This window comes from Notechis scutatus, chromosome 1 (assembly GCF_049901735.1).
Source record: "Notechis scutatus isolate UNSWTSFEM ecotype Mainland chromosome 1, rNotScu1.2, whole genome shotgun sequence".
Lineage (NCBI taxonomy): Eukaryota > Metazoa > Chordata > Lepidosauria > Squamata > Elapidae > Notechis > Notechis scutatus.
The window spans coordinates 271,203,968-271,219,623 of NC_142009.1; the positions used below are offsets into that span (position 1 = coordinate 271,203,968).

The window sequence follows — 15,656 nt, forward strand, 5'->3', positions numbered from 1 at the left end:
TCAAAAGTCAGTAAGGTTGGTCATCTTCGGGCAGCAATAGGCTGAATTGGGCCGATCTTGAGAAACAGCGACCAACACGGGGAAACTCAGCATAACATACTAAAACCGGAAGTCTATATGCTATATTAGATCCCTCCCTTCCGTTTCCGCTTCGTATCTCGGGGAGGGCTGCTGGATTGGGACATTGTTCCCGAAGTGCTTCCGATGGCTTCCCAAAACAGGAAGAGGCGGGGCGGCGGCTGCGCTGTGTCAGACGCGGGAGGTGGGGAAGAGCACGCTGAAGCGGGAGTCGGGTCCGAAGAAGCGTTTGCGAGCGGGGCTTGTAGAGCGGACAGGTAACGCCGGGGATGCGTTCCGCGACGTTCATGCCTCGGGAGGGACTTGCTTTGTGGTTTCCCTCACCCGGGCTGCGGAGGGAAAAGGGTCTCTGTGTCGGAAAACTCTGGGTAGGGTAACCGCTACGAGCCACTTGGGCTCTCCGTGAGAGGCCCGGCGGCCGTAAGAGCCTCTCTTACCAGCGGGATGGGCTTCTGTGGCGTCTCTTCGGACCCCCAACTGGCCCTCGGACTCCCCTCGAAATATGTCACAAAAGGGCTCCCTGGCCCCGCCAACCGCTTTCCCCTCGCGCCCTGCTGGGTCACAAACGCGCCCTTGCAGCCCCGGCGGCGGGAAGGGAGGGCCTGCGCGGTGGTGCCCGCAAAAAGGCTCGTCAGCGCCAGAGATGTAACCCGCCTCAGGTGCCAATGTCGGCCCAGGGTGCAGAGAGGGAGAAGGACGCTTCTAAGCGCCGGTCCTCAAACTGGCTTGCTTGGTACGTTTGGGCTGCTTTGGTGGGGGGAGGGGTTGGGGGGGGCAGAGAAACAACGTCCTGGGATCTTTTGCTCCGGCTCAAGTGCTTAAGGATTTCTTTTTTAAAGAAATGGTTAGGAGACTGGAGCCTAAAACATATGAAGGACGGTTGCTGGAACTGGGTATGTCTAGTTTGATGAAAAGAAGGACTAGGGGAGACATGATAGCAGTGTTCCAATATCTGAGGGGCTGCCACAAAGAAGAGGGAGTCAAGCTATTCTCCAAAGCACCTGAGGGCAGGACAAGAAGCAATGGGTGGAAACTAATCAAGGAGAGAAGCAACTTAGATCTAAGAAGAAATTTCCTGACAGAACAATTAACCAGTGGAACAATTTGCCCCCAGAAGTTGTGAATGCTCCAACACTGGAAGTTTTTAAGAAGAGGTTGGACAACCATTTGTCTGAAGTGGTGTAGGGTTTCCTGCCTAAGCAGGGGGTTGGACTAGAAGACCTCCAAGGTCCCTTCCAACTCTGTTATTCTGTTATTTCTTCTCCCATTTTGGATATAAGTGGTTTAATGGTTTGGGCAGAATTTGATTACCTTTCCTTAACCAGCCTAATCAGATAAGGGATTTAAAAAAAATAGGCTGCTGCTGCTACTGTCGATCTACCGATAATAGTTCTCCATAAAAATATTTGCTTCCAAATCACAGCTGCTTTTGATGAATTTAGTTATTCTTGTTGTCAGACACAATAAACACATTTAAAAGTCTTCCTTTCCATTGATGGTACTTACCACCAACTATAACTACCCTATTGAAGTTCTGATTGAGTGTTTCTAACATGGCCTTTGGCTTAACACATATTTTATGCAGGCAGCTGACGAGTTGGATGCACACTCCTCTTTTTGGTTTTGGAATTGAAAAGGGGCTTGTGAAGACAGCTGTTACAGAATTGAAGTGGGGTATTAAAGTTTAAAATACTTTAGTTCTGTATCTCAGTTTGAATCAGTGCTGGCTTTTTTAGGATAGTATGCACATTTATCTGCATGCCAACTAGATTTCTGTACATTAATGCAGATTTGGACATAATACTGGGAGTTTGATTTTTATAAGGCTGTTTAATGAGCTTTTATGTTAATCTAATGTAAAATATTTTTCTATATTACAAAGATGCAGTCTTGAATGTCATAGCTGTTATTTAATGAATAATGAATTTAGTTTGACAAATTAAAGAAACAAGGTTTTCCTGATCATTGTTTACAACTAGCCAATCATTGTGAAGTTCTAGATATTATTCTTTACTCTATTTTCAGTTATGATTCGCTATTACTAATTGTTTTGATTATAAACATATATGTACTTACAACTTTCTGATTTATTATTGCAGGATGCCTGGATTAAGTTGTAGATTTTACCAGCATAAATTTCCTGAAGTAGAAGATGTTGTCATGGTCAATGTCAGATCCATTGCAGAAATGGGAGCCTATGTTAGTCTTTTGGAATACAACAACATTGAGGGCATGATCTTACTCAGTGAGCTGTCCAGGAGACGAATCCGTTCTATAAATAAACTCATCCGAATTGGCAGAAATGAATGTGTTGTTGTCATAAGAGTTGATAAGGAGAAAGGTGAGTTGCATAACAAATACAGCAACTTTTTCAATCCATAGGAATATATGGTTTTCAAAAGCATTCAATGAGAGGACTAAAATTGTAGAACAGCCTACTAGAAGAGATAGTATGCAGTAATTTGGAAGAACAGATCTTTCCTCTTGTACTTAATAACTATAAATATTTTTTATGAGAGAAAGACTGTTGACTTAATATATTTAAAAATATTTCTTGTTATTTTAGGTTATATTGACCTATCAAAAAGAAGAGTGTCTCCAGAAGAGGCAATTAAATGTGAAGACAAATTCACCAAATCAAAAACTGTAAGTTTTTGTAAGAAACATTTGTCCTCCTGCTTTGTTGAATAATGAAATACATTTTAATTCTGCTAAAAGTTTCGGTTTGCTTGACCTTAAAATAAAGAAAAACAAGATAGAGCCATGCAACTAAAGTTATACAGATAGCCCTTGACTTACAACTACAATTAAGCCCTAAATTCAAATTGCTAAGTAAGACAGTTAAGTGAATTTTGCCACATTTTACAATCTTTTTTTTTTTTTTGCCCTGATAAGTGAATCTGGATTCCCCCTTTCACTTTGCTTGTCAAACTGTTGCAAAAGGTGATCCCATGACCCCTGGACACTTCAATTTCATAAATGTCAGTTGCCAACCATCTGAATATTGATCACTTGATTCTGGTGATGCTGCAACTGTTACAAGTGTGAAAAATGCTCATAAGTCACTTTTTTCAATGCCATTATAACTTTGGTCACTAAATGTCATGAGTTAAGGACTACCTGTACTGTATATGTTGTGAACAATATCTTTTCATACCACAGTATTCTGTTCTTGCATATGTGTGTGCCTGGTCCAAATAGCTATAAAAGAAAGCCCAGTTCAGTTCACCACTACACAGAGATTAGTGATAAGTAGCCGATTTCCAGTATAACATGTTAATATGATCAAATTAGTATTATAGCTGTTATCAGGGATGTAGTAGTATACAAAGAAGCTCTCTAGAGCAGTGGTCCCTAACCTTTTTTGTACCACGGCCCGGTACCGGCATCACACAATGATCCACGGACCAGTACCGGCATCAGCACGCACGACCAAGGCAAAGGCGAGCCGAGCGACCGGCCGGCTAGCCGTCCCCGCTTCTCCCGCCACCTTCAACTCCTCCTTTGTACCTTCTCGCGGTCGATGGGCTTTTCGGGCTCTTTCTTAATCTCCTCCTGAGCGGGACTCCACCGCCATCGGGAAGGCTCTTCGTTCGAAGCCTCCCCCACCCTCTTCAACGAAATTAAGGCGCGAGGATTCCTTCAGCACCCATACGCCGCTTTCCAACCGACGACCGACAAGCTCACCCGGAAGCACTTTCTCAAGCGCCGTTGAAACAAGATGGCGGCGCCCAAGCAAAGTAGGCGGCCCGGTACAAAATGATCCACGGACCGCTACCGGTCCGGGGCCCGGTGGTTGGGGACCCCTGCTCTAGAGATTTCATGTCACCTAAACATTTCTACATCGCAGACTTTTCCAATTATGCTGTTGATAACTCTGGAGTAGCAGAATTTTACTTCATTTTTTCTGTTTGTTCTGCATGTGTAAATTAACTTTGGAAAATGGGATTTTGAATTTATCCACTCCACTACAAAGAGAAGAAATTAAGTAAATAAATAAATTTATCTAGGATATATTTTACACAATAGTGCTGAATATCTGTAGCTCGAGTGTAGGATGAGGGTGAAGGTTTGTTCTCCGAGCTTGTGGGTTGGTTTCTGAATGTTTTGTTGCCAGGCTAGGTAACATCTTCAGTGGAGTTTAGGGGAGGTCAGTATCAAAATTCTTCTGTTTATAAGGGCTTCGTGGCTGACACTGATATTCCCTAAACTCGCTGAAGATGTTACCCAGCCTGGTAACAAAACGTTCAGAAACCAACCCACAAGCCCGGAGAATGAACCTTCACCCTCATATTTAACACAGTTGCCCTAGCTTTAAAATAATTGTTTAGCTTCTGACCTCTTTGGACATATCAAAGACTCTAAAAAGATACCATCGCAGGATACAAGACCATGAAAATTTTATCTGGATCAGGAAATTTGAGCATGGGCACGTTGATGAAATATTTAACATGTTAAGAAAAGGCATATCCTGTGTACAGGTATATTGCATAGGATTTTTAACCTTCATTATTGTTTCATTGGATTAGGATTCACCGTGTTAAATATAGCAATGTTACATTCTCAGGCAACTTTTTCCCTGCTTCTGTTCAGGTTTACAGCATCCTTCGCCATGTTGCTGAGGTTTTAGAATACACAAAAGATGAACAGCTGGAGAGTTTGTTTCAGAGAACTGCTTGGGTATTTGATGACAAGTACAGAAAGCCTGGATATGGTGCATATGATGCCTTCAAACTTGCTGTCTCGTAAGTAAAGATGCCTTTCTAATCTTTCACTAATTTAGAAATTAGATGATAAATTTGTGTGTTGCTTGCTTTTATGCAGATTCTTGTACCCTTATCGTTACTCAACAAGTAATTTTTCTGCATTTTGAAGACACGGTGGCATGCTAGCCTGCTTCTATCTATAAACTCTACTTGTATCTTTTGCAAACCTAATTTTCAGGAACAGGAGATGAGTTTAACTGTGTGCATAGTTTATTGTTTTGACAGTTCCTCATTTCTCTTTTGTGTGTAATTTAGGAAATTCTGGTAAGGTTTTCTTTGATTATTCATTTTATACAGTGATCCCACAATCCTTGACGGGCTGGATTTGACAGAAGATGAAAAACGTGTGCTAATTGACAATATCAATAGACGTTTGACACCACAGGCAGTGAAAATTCGAGCAGGTGAGTCCCCAAAACTGCCTAAGTTGATCGAACATTCTATATACTTGAAAATATCAATTAGTGAATATATTATGAGGATATGTTGAATGCTGCTTTCTGCTTTATGGTAATTCTAAAGCTATTATTATCTGAACATGTGATAATCTTGGGCTCATTGAGGACTTGAACAATAAGCATGACTGGGAAATGTTTGAATGGGTATAGATTAGGAAAGTGAATTTCACAGTGTTACATTTCAAAATATAGCATTTTTTGTTGAATAAGTTATCCAAACAATTATTTAATTCTCTGAAGGAAAAGAACCAGAAATTCTCAAATAGATTTCTGGGACACAAGTGTTTTTGGATAGACAGGAATAGGAAAGTTGCTGGAAATGTAAGGAATCAGAGATTAATTGGCAAGGAGATAAGATGTTATAAGGTGTTATCAAAGAGAAAGCACTTAAAAGATAAATGAGAAAATTAATATAAAGGGCATACAGAACAGTGAAATAAATCAAGTAGGGTCTAATAAAAGGATGAGGATGGAAATTGTGAAATGACTGAGCCAGCTGCCTAAATCTTTAGCCCTGGTTCATATAGATTTTAATGAGTGGAAAAACAGATCTTAATGAATAGAAGAAGTATAGCTGTATATACAACTAGAGAAAATTGTATTGTTTTACCTTTCAGTTGAGCTGAATTCAGAGTATACAGACATTAGGTAATAGGTTCATATTACATGAAACTTATTAATTGACTGTTATTGTTTAAAGGTACAACAATTCTGATTCTGTTATCACTAATTAGAACTATTCCACTAGGATTAGGAAATGTGGAACATTTCTGCCAAGTAATAAGATACAAATTATAATTTACAGTAGTTAAATTGTATAACAGGCTAAATGCACTTGTTGCAAAATTTCTAATGATTGTTATGAACTTTCTCCACCCCAAAAACTTGCTTTAAACAGCTCAAATTATTTCTAACATGACAACTGATTTCTTTAAAAAATAAAAAATACCCATATGAGGGATAACAGGAAAATAGGGTTTTATTAAAAAAAACAAAACCAAAAACAGTTTACGCCCGCCCGCCCGGGGCCCGCGCGCCCCGCGCGCCACAGCCCACAGCCGCGGGGGGGGGGGGGGGGGGGGGCGCCGCCGCCCGGGGCGCCGCCGGCCGCGGCCCCCGCCCGGCGCCGGGCCGGGGGCCCCCCGGGCCCCCCCCCCCCGCGGCGGGGGGGCCCCCCAAATACCAAACCACTTGAAAAGGGATCTGGTCATATATGTTACCAGTCAGTGAAGACTTGGCCATTTATGTTACCAGTCAGCCATTGGTTAAATTCCTTTCATTTTGTAGAAGCATAAAATAGTGTAGAAAGGCTTTCTTCATAACAGGGAACAGGGTTAGATGCAAATGTGCAGGATTTGTAGGAAAACTGCATTGTAAGGGGGAAGTTACAAGGAAATAAACCAAATTCAAGAAAATTGAATATTTCATGTGTCTTCTGCTTCAAATGTTCCAACCTAACCATGTTATAGATTAAGTACAAATGTAACACAATTTTCCTTGGGATCACCTCTTAGCCTATGGCCTCTTGGTAGCTAGGAATGTTTTTATTTTTCACTAGCATTTATTTTTAAAATGCAAATATTATTGAACTGTGTATATTTAGTTGCTAATGATTTTAATTCTTCTAAACATTTTTAACATAGCAAAATTTTGTCTTTTTTAGATATTGAAGTGGCCTGTTATGGTTACGAGGGTATAGATGCAGTAAAGGAAGCTCTGCGAGCTGGCCTAAGCTGTTCTACAGAGAGTATGCCAATCAAAGTAAGTGGACATCCTTTGACTTGGTTGTTCTGGAAAAATCTTGAATATATTTTTTAAAAATCTAATATCCTCATGTGGCTTAATTGTCATGCCACTTAGTCTATTAATGTATAGAAATGGGGTTGAGAGAAAAAGTGAGATCTGAATTGATCTAAGAAAGCCAATAACAATCTTAAAGTGGCTCAGTTGGATTGATTATTTTACCAATGTTATAAAACATATTTTGAAAGCGTAGAAAAAATATATCCATAAGGCAGAAAATGAAACAGATTTACAGGAAGTTAATGGTAGTTACATTCTGTTAAAAAGCTACAAATACTGAATTGGCTCCAAACCTCAGGAATATGCAATTTAGCTGATTCCAATATTTTGTTGCTCTGCATGTCCATGAATCAACAGTGCCATGAGTACTTATTTGGGGGTTACAAATAAGTGAATTCACAAATACAGAACTTGCAAATAATGGAAGTTAGCCTGTATATCATGGAATACATCATTTAAAAGTTTATTATCTTGTACCGTAGTATTTTTGCAAAATACTAGAACTCCTTCATGAAAAGACCCGTATGAAATAACTCCTGGAGTACTTTTGTGGTTAGTTCAAGATTTAAACCATCTTTTATCAGTAGCTTTGAGGAGCAGGTTAAGACTTGTGAAAGCAAGTCTAATACTACCTCATTCTTTTTTAGATAAATCTAATAGCTCCTCCCCGATATGTGATGACCACAACAACACTTGAAAGGACTGAAGGCCTTTCTGTCCTCAGCCAAGCTATGGCTGTCATTAAAGAAAAAATTGAAGAGAAGAGAGGCGTCTTTAATGTGCAAATGGAAGTAAGTATTGAGTGTTCAGCTAGGCTGGGATCAAGGGCACTTACAGACCCCTCCTTCCCACCTTTGTCTATGATCCTCAGGGTTAATACCTGCAACTGTAATTATTGCCGGGGGGGAGATCCAGTGTTTTTTGCAGTCTCCAACCAGGAGCAAGAACTTCATTTTTCTTGTTCTATTTGGAAAATTAGCAAATGCTTCAAAACATGCTTCAAAGCATGTGTTCCTTTTTCCCTGGTGTAGAACTGCCTCAGAAAACTAAGAAAATGTTTTCCTCTCTTTCTCATGTACTTCCCACTTTCTCAGCTCCATTTTTATTGGACCTGTTTGAACACAATGTTGATAAGTCAGGAATTTGGAAAGACACAAGAAAGCCTTGTAGCTCTAGTCACAGTACTTTCTTAAGTGGAAGAAAAAGGATAGCAAATTAATCTGGCAGGTACTGCTATGGCTTGGTTTTTTTTGAATATTGCCATTAACAAAGCTTTCAAATGGAGGAACAGAAGGGGAATAGGCGGGGGAAAGAGAAGGGAAGAAATACACAAAAATAATATTTAGGGATAAATACAACCGGAGGAAAGATACTGAGTAAAGGTACGTATCTGCTTAAGTTACTCCATATTTTCAAATATTAATTATTCCAGACCATCAAAATACTCTTCCCTTAATGAACCCAAATAGATACAGAATGGGTTTATAGGGAGGAATAGAAATGTCTAGTAATACAATATGGAATTCTTGACAGTTTATCCATCTGTGTACTCCACCAAGTGTGTATAGTGGAATCAAGTTCAAAGGTTGCTTTCCTTCGGGTATTCTGACTTTACACAATGGGATGTTTTATCACTCTTTTTTCAGTCTTAAACACAGAATGATTATCAAGTGTAGGATGCAGAATGTCCCAACCATTGGGTCTGCTGGAGATGGGTTTTTACCTTTGCTCCAGAAGACTTAAATTTTTTACCATTTTGTTGTAGAAGCAAACAATAACATTTTAATGGAAATCATTAGAATAAATTAAGTCTGTTTAGGAAACAAAATTGTTTTAAATTAAGAAAACAAGTTTGTAAAAATTCTGCTGAATTGTTTCATATTGATTGCAGCTCAGTGGAAATAAAACCCAAAATTGTTTTGCTTTTGCTTTGACAAAACAATATCCCGAGAAATCCCAGAGTGATTTTATATGATGAGTAATTTTGTCACAGCTTTTTTGAGCAGCAACTAGTATAGCAGGTTCCACTACCTACCTAGCCTCCCAATTTTCTGAGCACCTTCCACTTCTCTGTTTCTGCAGTTCACGTCCCAGCATTGCATACACAGGTAGTCCACTATTTACAACAGTTCATTTAGTGACCATTTCAAGTTACAATGGCACAGAAAAAAGTGACTTGTGGCCATTTTTCACACTTGCAACCAGTGCAGCATGTCTGTGGTCACGTGATCAAAAAAATTGGGCACTTGGCAATCGGTTCATATTTATGGCGGTTGCAGTGTCCTGGTGTCAGGTGATCAGCTTTTGCAACCTTTGGACAAGCGAAGTCAGTTGGAAAGCCAGATTCACTTGACCATGTTAGTAGCTTAACATGTATTGATCACTTTGTCTTTATAGCCCAAGGTGGTAACTGACACTGATGAGACTGAACTTGCAAGGCAGTTGGAAAGGTTGGAGCGTGAGAATGCTGAAGTGGATGGAGACGACGATGCTGAGGAGATGGAAGCAAAAACCGAAGATTAAGTTTATTGGCATGGCAAAAGAGATGGAAATTATGCCTTCATGCAAATAACTAAAAACACCTAGAGTCGACTGATGAGATTTCATTGTTAAAAATGCCACAGGAACAGACTTGAAATACTTTCAAATTTTTAATGAGACCAAATTTTGAACAGACAAGAAACCATCTGCTACAGTGTGTTGCTTGATTTTCTCAATGGGAAGGTACTTCTCACTGAAGATTAAAACCTTTCCTCCCCTAAACAATCCAAGCATACTTTGATGACTCTTCTTAATATTTTCGCGTCTTATACGTTCAGATGGCAACTGGTTCACTATATTGTATCAGTGAGTTTCTGAGGATTAAACCAATATTCCTCCATAGACCGCATTGAAGCATTCAATAAATGTATTGGATATTTACTTGGGTTTCTTTTCATTTTAAGACATCTGTAGTGCAAAGAGCTAAAGAGGAAAGAGTAGCATTTAGCTCTTGAAGATGGCAGTTTGCATGTCTTTTAATAATTCCTAATCTCTACATAGTTCATAATCAGTTGTCATTATACAAGTAACTTTAGGGCTACTTCACGTACAACAAGTCAGCAAGACTAGATATTCCTTTTTAACACTCAGTGATGAATTGATGTACTAGTCTTCCTCTTCTTGTAGGCTTTTCTTGTACATTTTTGAGTATGTGATACCTTAGAACAAAATATTTTTCCCTACTCTGCAAGGTAAACCATAATCTATCTCATTGATAGAACAAGGAAATACTGCATTCAGTTGCCTAAATAAGTTTATTAGGAGGATGGTACATCTTGTGTTTATTTTTTGCTGGTCTGCCACATCAAACTCCTACATACTATCATAGTGATTATATGTGCTAAAACTGTTATTAAATGTCATTACTTTTTCCCCTAAATACTGTGCTATTTATGTAAGAATTGTCTGTTTTTGTGTATAGCAAAATCAAAAGCTGGTAAAGACTTCTAAATAATCAACTTTTTTCTAATAGTAACACTAACAAATGTTTTAATGGCAGCTTATAATAGTGTACTTTTTTTTCCCTACCACTGGGTGTCATACAACCACAACAAACTGCCTTACTATTGCTTTAAAACAGGGGTCTCCAACCTTGGCAAAGCCAGCAAAGCTGTTTGAGGAATTCTGGGAATTGAAGTCCACAAGTCTTAAGTTGCCAAGGTTGAAGACCCCTGCTTTAAAAGGATTCAAAATGTCCTGAATTCATATTTAGTAAAGCATCACTTATTAAAGTTCTCCATCTGGCCTGCTTACTCCTTATGAAGATTCTGCACTCTGAGGAAAAGCCAGTTCTCTCTCAAGATAAATTTTCAGTGTTGCAGGCAACGTTTGACGTCAACATCAACAAATAGTTTGTTAAAGCCAGTTCCTCCCACTATGGGGGAATCTGTAGGCCTAAAGATAGATATAGGGTAATTTGAGAACTGATTAGACCTACCTGATCTGACATCACTGTCTGAGTTTAGTTTTATATCCATACAGGTTCCTACATGTTTTCTTCCAATAGGGATATGTTTAGTATTTGAAGAGTTCCTTGTAGCAGTAAAAACCCACATTTCAGTATTAAGTAGTATATAGATTGGGTAACCTTCCTCACATCTTTAGAGTGAGAAGACGCCCATTTTCTGCAATGTCTAGGAATTTATTTTTGTGTAAAGTATAGGTTGACTGAATGCAAACTAGTATGGACATGTATCTTTAAGAACTAATTACAAGGTTTGCCCTGTACATTTTTTTTAGAGTAGCCATTTTCATACAATGGATAGTTTATAAATATTTCAAGTGCTATGGAGAAATAAAATATAAGTGGGGCTACCTAGGTATTGTTGGCATCAGAAATGTCAGGGCAAGCACAATCGATCAACTAATAGAAAATTAAATTGAACAGTAGTAAAATTGGGGAGCAGGGAAAGATAGTAGGGCAAATGATTAAAAAATGATAGCTTTTCAACAAAAAGATTTAAAAGGGCAAAGGTGTAAAATAACTACCGCATGAAACTGGAAGGCAGATCTATTTTTGATATTTATTCATATCCCATCATTTTTACAAATAAGGCGGTGAAATATATCTAACACCTCTTCTTCTTCCCATTTTCCACACAACAACCCTGTGAAATGGGTTTGGCTGTGAAGAGAGTGACTGGGTCCAAAGTCACCTGGCCAGCTTCCACCGCTAAGGCAGGACTTGAACTTACAGTCTCTACTAGACCAAACTGGCTGTCTGGTATACTTGATATACTTTAGCCATCCTTGTACTGTTCAGTAGTTAGTAGACGGAGCAGAGAGCCTCCAAGAATACAGGAGCTAGACCACATCCTCTGGCCGAAAAAATAAACACATTTTAAATACATATAACAATATTTACATAGGGCTGACTCATGTAAAATAGAAAGCAAGCAATTGGAGTGTATTGTAAAACTCAGTCATAAAGTCCCCCACCCACTCCAAAATAAGACTATGTCTGCAAAGAGATTTGCTGACATGTTTGCTGATTTAGTGACTAATGCTACATGGTCTGTGACTCACACTATTAGCAAGAACAGTAATCTGGAGCTGTGCAACAATAACAATTGTTTCCTTCCTACTTATCTCCAGGATGCTGTGTTTTTTTTGTTTTTGGGTTTTTTTTAAATCTTGCTTTGACCATAAAAGTATTTCCCTAGAAAACAAGTAAACCTTGCAATAAGGAAAAGTATCACTGAAATCTTAACCGTAACCTTATCTGTAATTCTGTAAGATGCTATTGGGTATAGAGTCCCTCACTACAGTCTCAAGGTAGGATAAAATTTCCATAAGAAGCATCAATCTCCACTCAAACAGAAGTGTAAAATGCTTCCTCACTGTTCAGTCTTCCATAGAAAAGGGTTGCATATATTTTAAAGCAACTTTTAGGGCGTATGGAAATGACAAAGGGAAACTGCCTACACTTCTTGTCAAAGATACTACATGCATATGGAGATCTTCACAGAAAGGTCAATAGGAAGCCTTTTAATAAAAATCAATTTATACATCTTGGTTTGGCTTAACAAATGTGCATGGGTCTAGTTAATACCCAAATAATATATTAACGTAGCCTTACTGTTCTAGAAAGTTAAGTACAGCACATTATTATGCATTCTTAATTAGAAGGCCCAAGTACAATGGTTTTTATTCTGTAAAAGTAAGTTGAGCAAGTAGTGTACAAGTAATTACTCAACTTACAATGGCAGTTGGAACCGAAATTTCCATCACTTAGCAATGGTAGTTCTGTGCTGAACTGATTGCCTTCATTAATAAAATCTGATGGTTGACAGGTAAGGCAACTTCATGCTACCACTGACTTGGTTGCGGGAAGCTGGCAAGTCCCAGATGGCTTGCACACTGGAAGGCAGTAAGTGGCTGCTGCTGGATAGGGAAGAGAGTGCAAGGAAGGTGTGGCACCTCATAACCATGTGACTGGGTCAAAGCGGGTGTGTGAGGTGCACAAGGGTAAAAGGGAGGTGTGGCAAGACTTGGGGAAAATGCAAGGAAGCACACAGGGGGCGCAGAGGGGCTGGGGGGACTGGTTGGGAGAGACTTACCCCCAACTAACCTACTGAATTTCTGGGGAAGCCACAGGGAGGTCACAAATGGAGATCACGTGGTTATGAAGTGCTGCATTTAGTCATAAGTGCAAGCCAGTTACCAAGCACCCAGATTGTAATCACTTGACCTCAGGGGTCCTGGGACAGCCAAAAGCCTGAAAACTGGGCATAACTACCAATTGTTCAGGGCAGTGGTGGGATTCAAATATTTTTACTGCCGGTTCTATGGGTGTGGCTTGGTAGGCGTGGCAGGGGAAGGCTACTGTAAAACCGGTTCTCCAAACTACTCAAAATTTCTGCTACCAGTTCTCCAGAACTGGTCAGAACCTGCTGAATATCACCTCTGGTTCAGGGCCATTTTAACTGAACAGTTCTTGAACGAATGGTCTTAAGTCAAGGACTACTTATATCCAGTCATGTCCTTATTGCTCAGATGCATTTTCCTTTCACAGATCCTAGATGTCTTGGAAACATCTGATTATCAATTGCCAGAAGGAGAACATTTGAAGCATTACATTTAATTTATGCTATCTTTATCCTTCTTGGGTTTTTTATGATTATTTACCCATTATCAGACCCAGAAGGGAGCATTCAGCCTCATAAAGGTCTCCCATTCTGAAAGAAATAGCAAACTGAAATTTTGGAAACATCCAATTATTATTTGTAACAAGGCTATGTCAAGTTGCCTTAAATATCTCTTTTGTATATATTTAAATTTTAATTCTGGATTAAAATGTCTGGCTATAATATAGATAGGACTTACTTGCTTTTATTGGTTGTTGTTGTTTTGGTGTCTTAACTCCTCGCAGTATACCAAACTGCAGTATACCATACTCTCCACTATTGCAATCATCCATTCTATTTTCTCCATGACACAGAGCTAACTTAATCTTTGATATATTAATTTTTAGAGCCATATATCTCACTTATTAAATCATTTAAATTTCACTGCAAATAATTTGGATTCTCTACCAATAATGTGGCATCATGTGCATGTAAAAGTATAAATGTATTTCCAATCAAGGCCTCCCTCCTACCAAGCGCTTCAAGTATTCCTTACACATGTATATTGTTGTTTCATCTTCATTTGCAGCATTTGTGCATGCATCTTATACATTTTTTAAAAAAACAGCTTCTTTCACTTCATCATGTAAAAAAACACCTTTTTCACACTTCCCATTAATCAAATACACATACTGGACTTCTGTAACATTATGTAACATAATTCTTGTTACCTTTTTCCAAACAGCTTCCACATCCTCTTTCCATATGTCTCTTTTCTGTTCATTCGAATAGGAAATAGAGCTATCTTCTAACATTTGTTCATTTCTCAAGATCCACTGTTTACACTTGCAAAAAAAAATGTTTATTTAAAACTTTTCATTCATTTACTGTGTTTCATGCATTACCTCAATCATTCCTAATAATCAAATAATGCTTTCAGGTTTATATTCATTATTCTATCATGTATACATATGAAGATAAATACTTGAACCAAGGTTCCTTCCAATCACCCTATGATTCTGATTCAAAATATTTGGAATAAAAATATTTTTCTAACAGATATTTATCGTTCTCTTTCATTCTTGTGTTTCCAAATCTCCCAAAAAATTTTTTTTGTACTGTCTCGTCTCATTTCCATTCATACATTCGAAACACCTAGCACAATATTTTTCCCTGAATTGCATTCATTCAAATGTTGCATTGTTTTTCCCCAAAAAACATTTCTGATTCTTTGAGTATTACCCTTCACCGGAGGTAACATGCAACTATCACAAACCTAGAATTTTCTATGTTCCTATAGCTCCACAACTTAGATGACATCAATTATTCTCCTTTCTGACATTCATTCTAGTAATTTCACTCATAATTAAACCTATACCTTCACTTTCCTGCACATACTCATCATCTTTATTCTACAACATTAGGACACATTTACTAAAATTTGTAACGTCCTTTTTTCTTAATTTCACAGATATATATTTTTCTTTCTTCCATATTGTCATCTGCTCATTCTTGCTCTTTATCATTTACTTCTTTTACATTCCAGGTTGCAATCTTCTGAGACAAATGGTTATCCAATCTTTTCTTAAAAACTTCCAGTGTTGGAGCATTTACAACTTCTGAAGGCAAGTTGTTCCACTGATTCTGTCAGGAAATTTCTTCTTAGCTCTAAGTTGCTTCTCTCCTTGATTAGTTTCCACCCATTGCTTCTTGTCCTGGCCTCAGGTGCTTTGGAGAATAGCTTGACTCCCTCTTCTTTGTGGCAGCCCCTGAGATATTGGAACATTGCTATTATGTCTCCCCTAGTTCTTCTTTTCATCAGACTAAACATACCCAGTTCCAGCATATGTTTTAGCCCCCAATCCCCTAATCAACTTTGTTGCTCTTCTTTGTTGCACTCTTTCTAGAGTCTCAACTTCTTTTTTATATCGTGGTGACCAAAA

General features: G+C 38.7%; 1 protein-coding gene across 1 annotated transcript; it reads left to right on the forward strand.

The window, feature by feature from the left end:
* The first annotated feature begins 251 nt into the window (after window positions 1–251).
* EIF2S1 (eukaryotic translation initiation factor 2 subunit alpha) lies at window positions 252–10,027 on the forward strand. Its single transcript, XM_026671158.2, has 8 exons — window positions 252–335; window positions 2,178–2,419; window positions 2,645–2,724; window positions 4,672–4,823; window positions 5,142–5,248; window positions 6,966–7,063; window positions 7,753–7,896; window positions 9,503–10,027. The coding sequence occupies exons 2-8, from the start codon at window positions 2,179–2,181 to the stop codon at window positions 9,626–9,628; spliced, it is 948 nt and encodes a 315-aa protein (XP_026526943.1). The 5' UTR covers window positions 252–335; window position 2,178; the 3' UTR covers window positions 9,629–10,027.
* Window positions 10,028–15,656: the final 5,629 nt, after the last annotated feature.

Coding starts and splice junctions, on each gene's coding strand:
- EIF2S1 (XM_026671158.2), top strand. CDS start 2,179: ATGCCTGGATTAAGTTGTAGATTTTACCAGCATAAATTTCCTGAAGTA. Junction 5,249..6,965: donor GGCAGTGAAAATTCGAGCAG/GTGAGTCCCCAA, acceptor TGTCTTTTTTAG/ATATTGAAGTGGCCTGTTAT. Junction 7,897..9,502: donor TCTTTAATGTGCAAATGGAA/GTAAGTATTGAG, acceptor TTGTCTTTATAG/CCCAAGGTGGTAACTGACAC.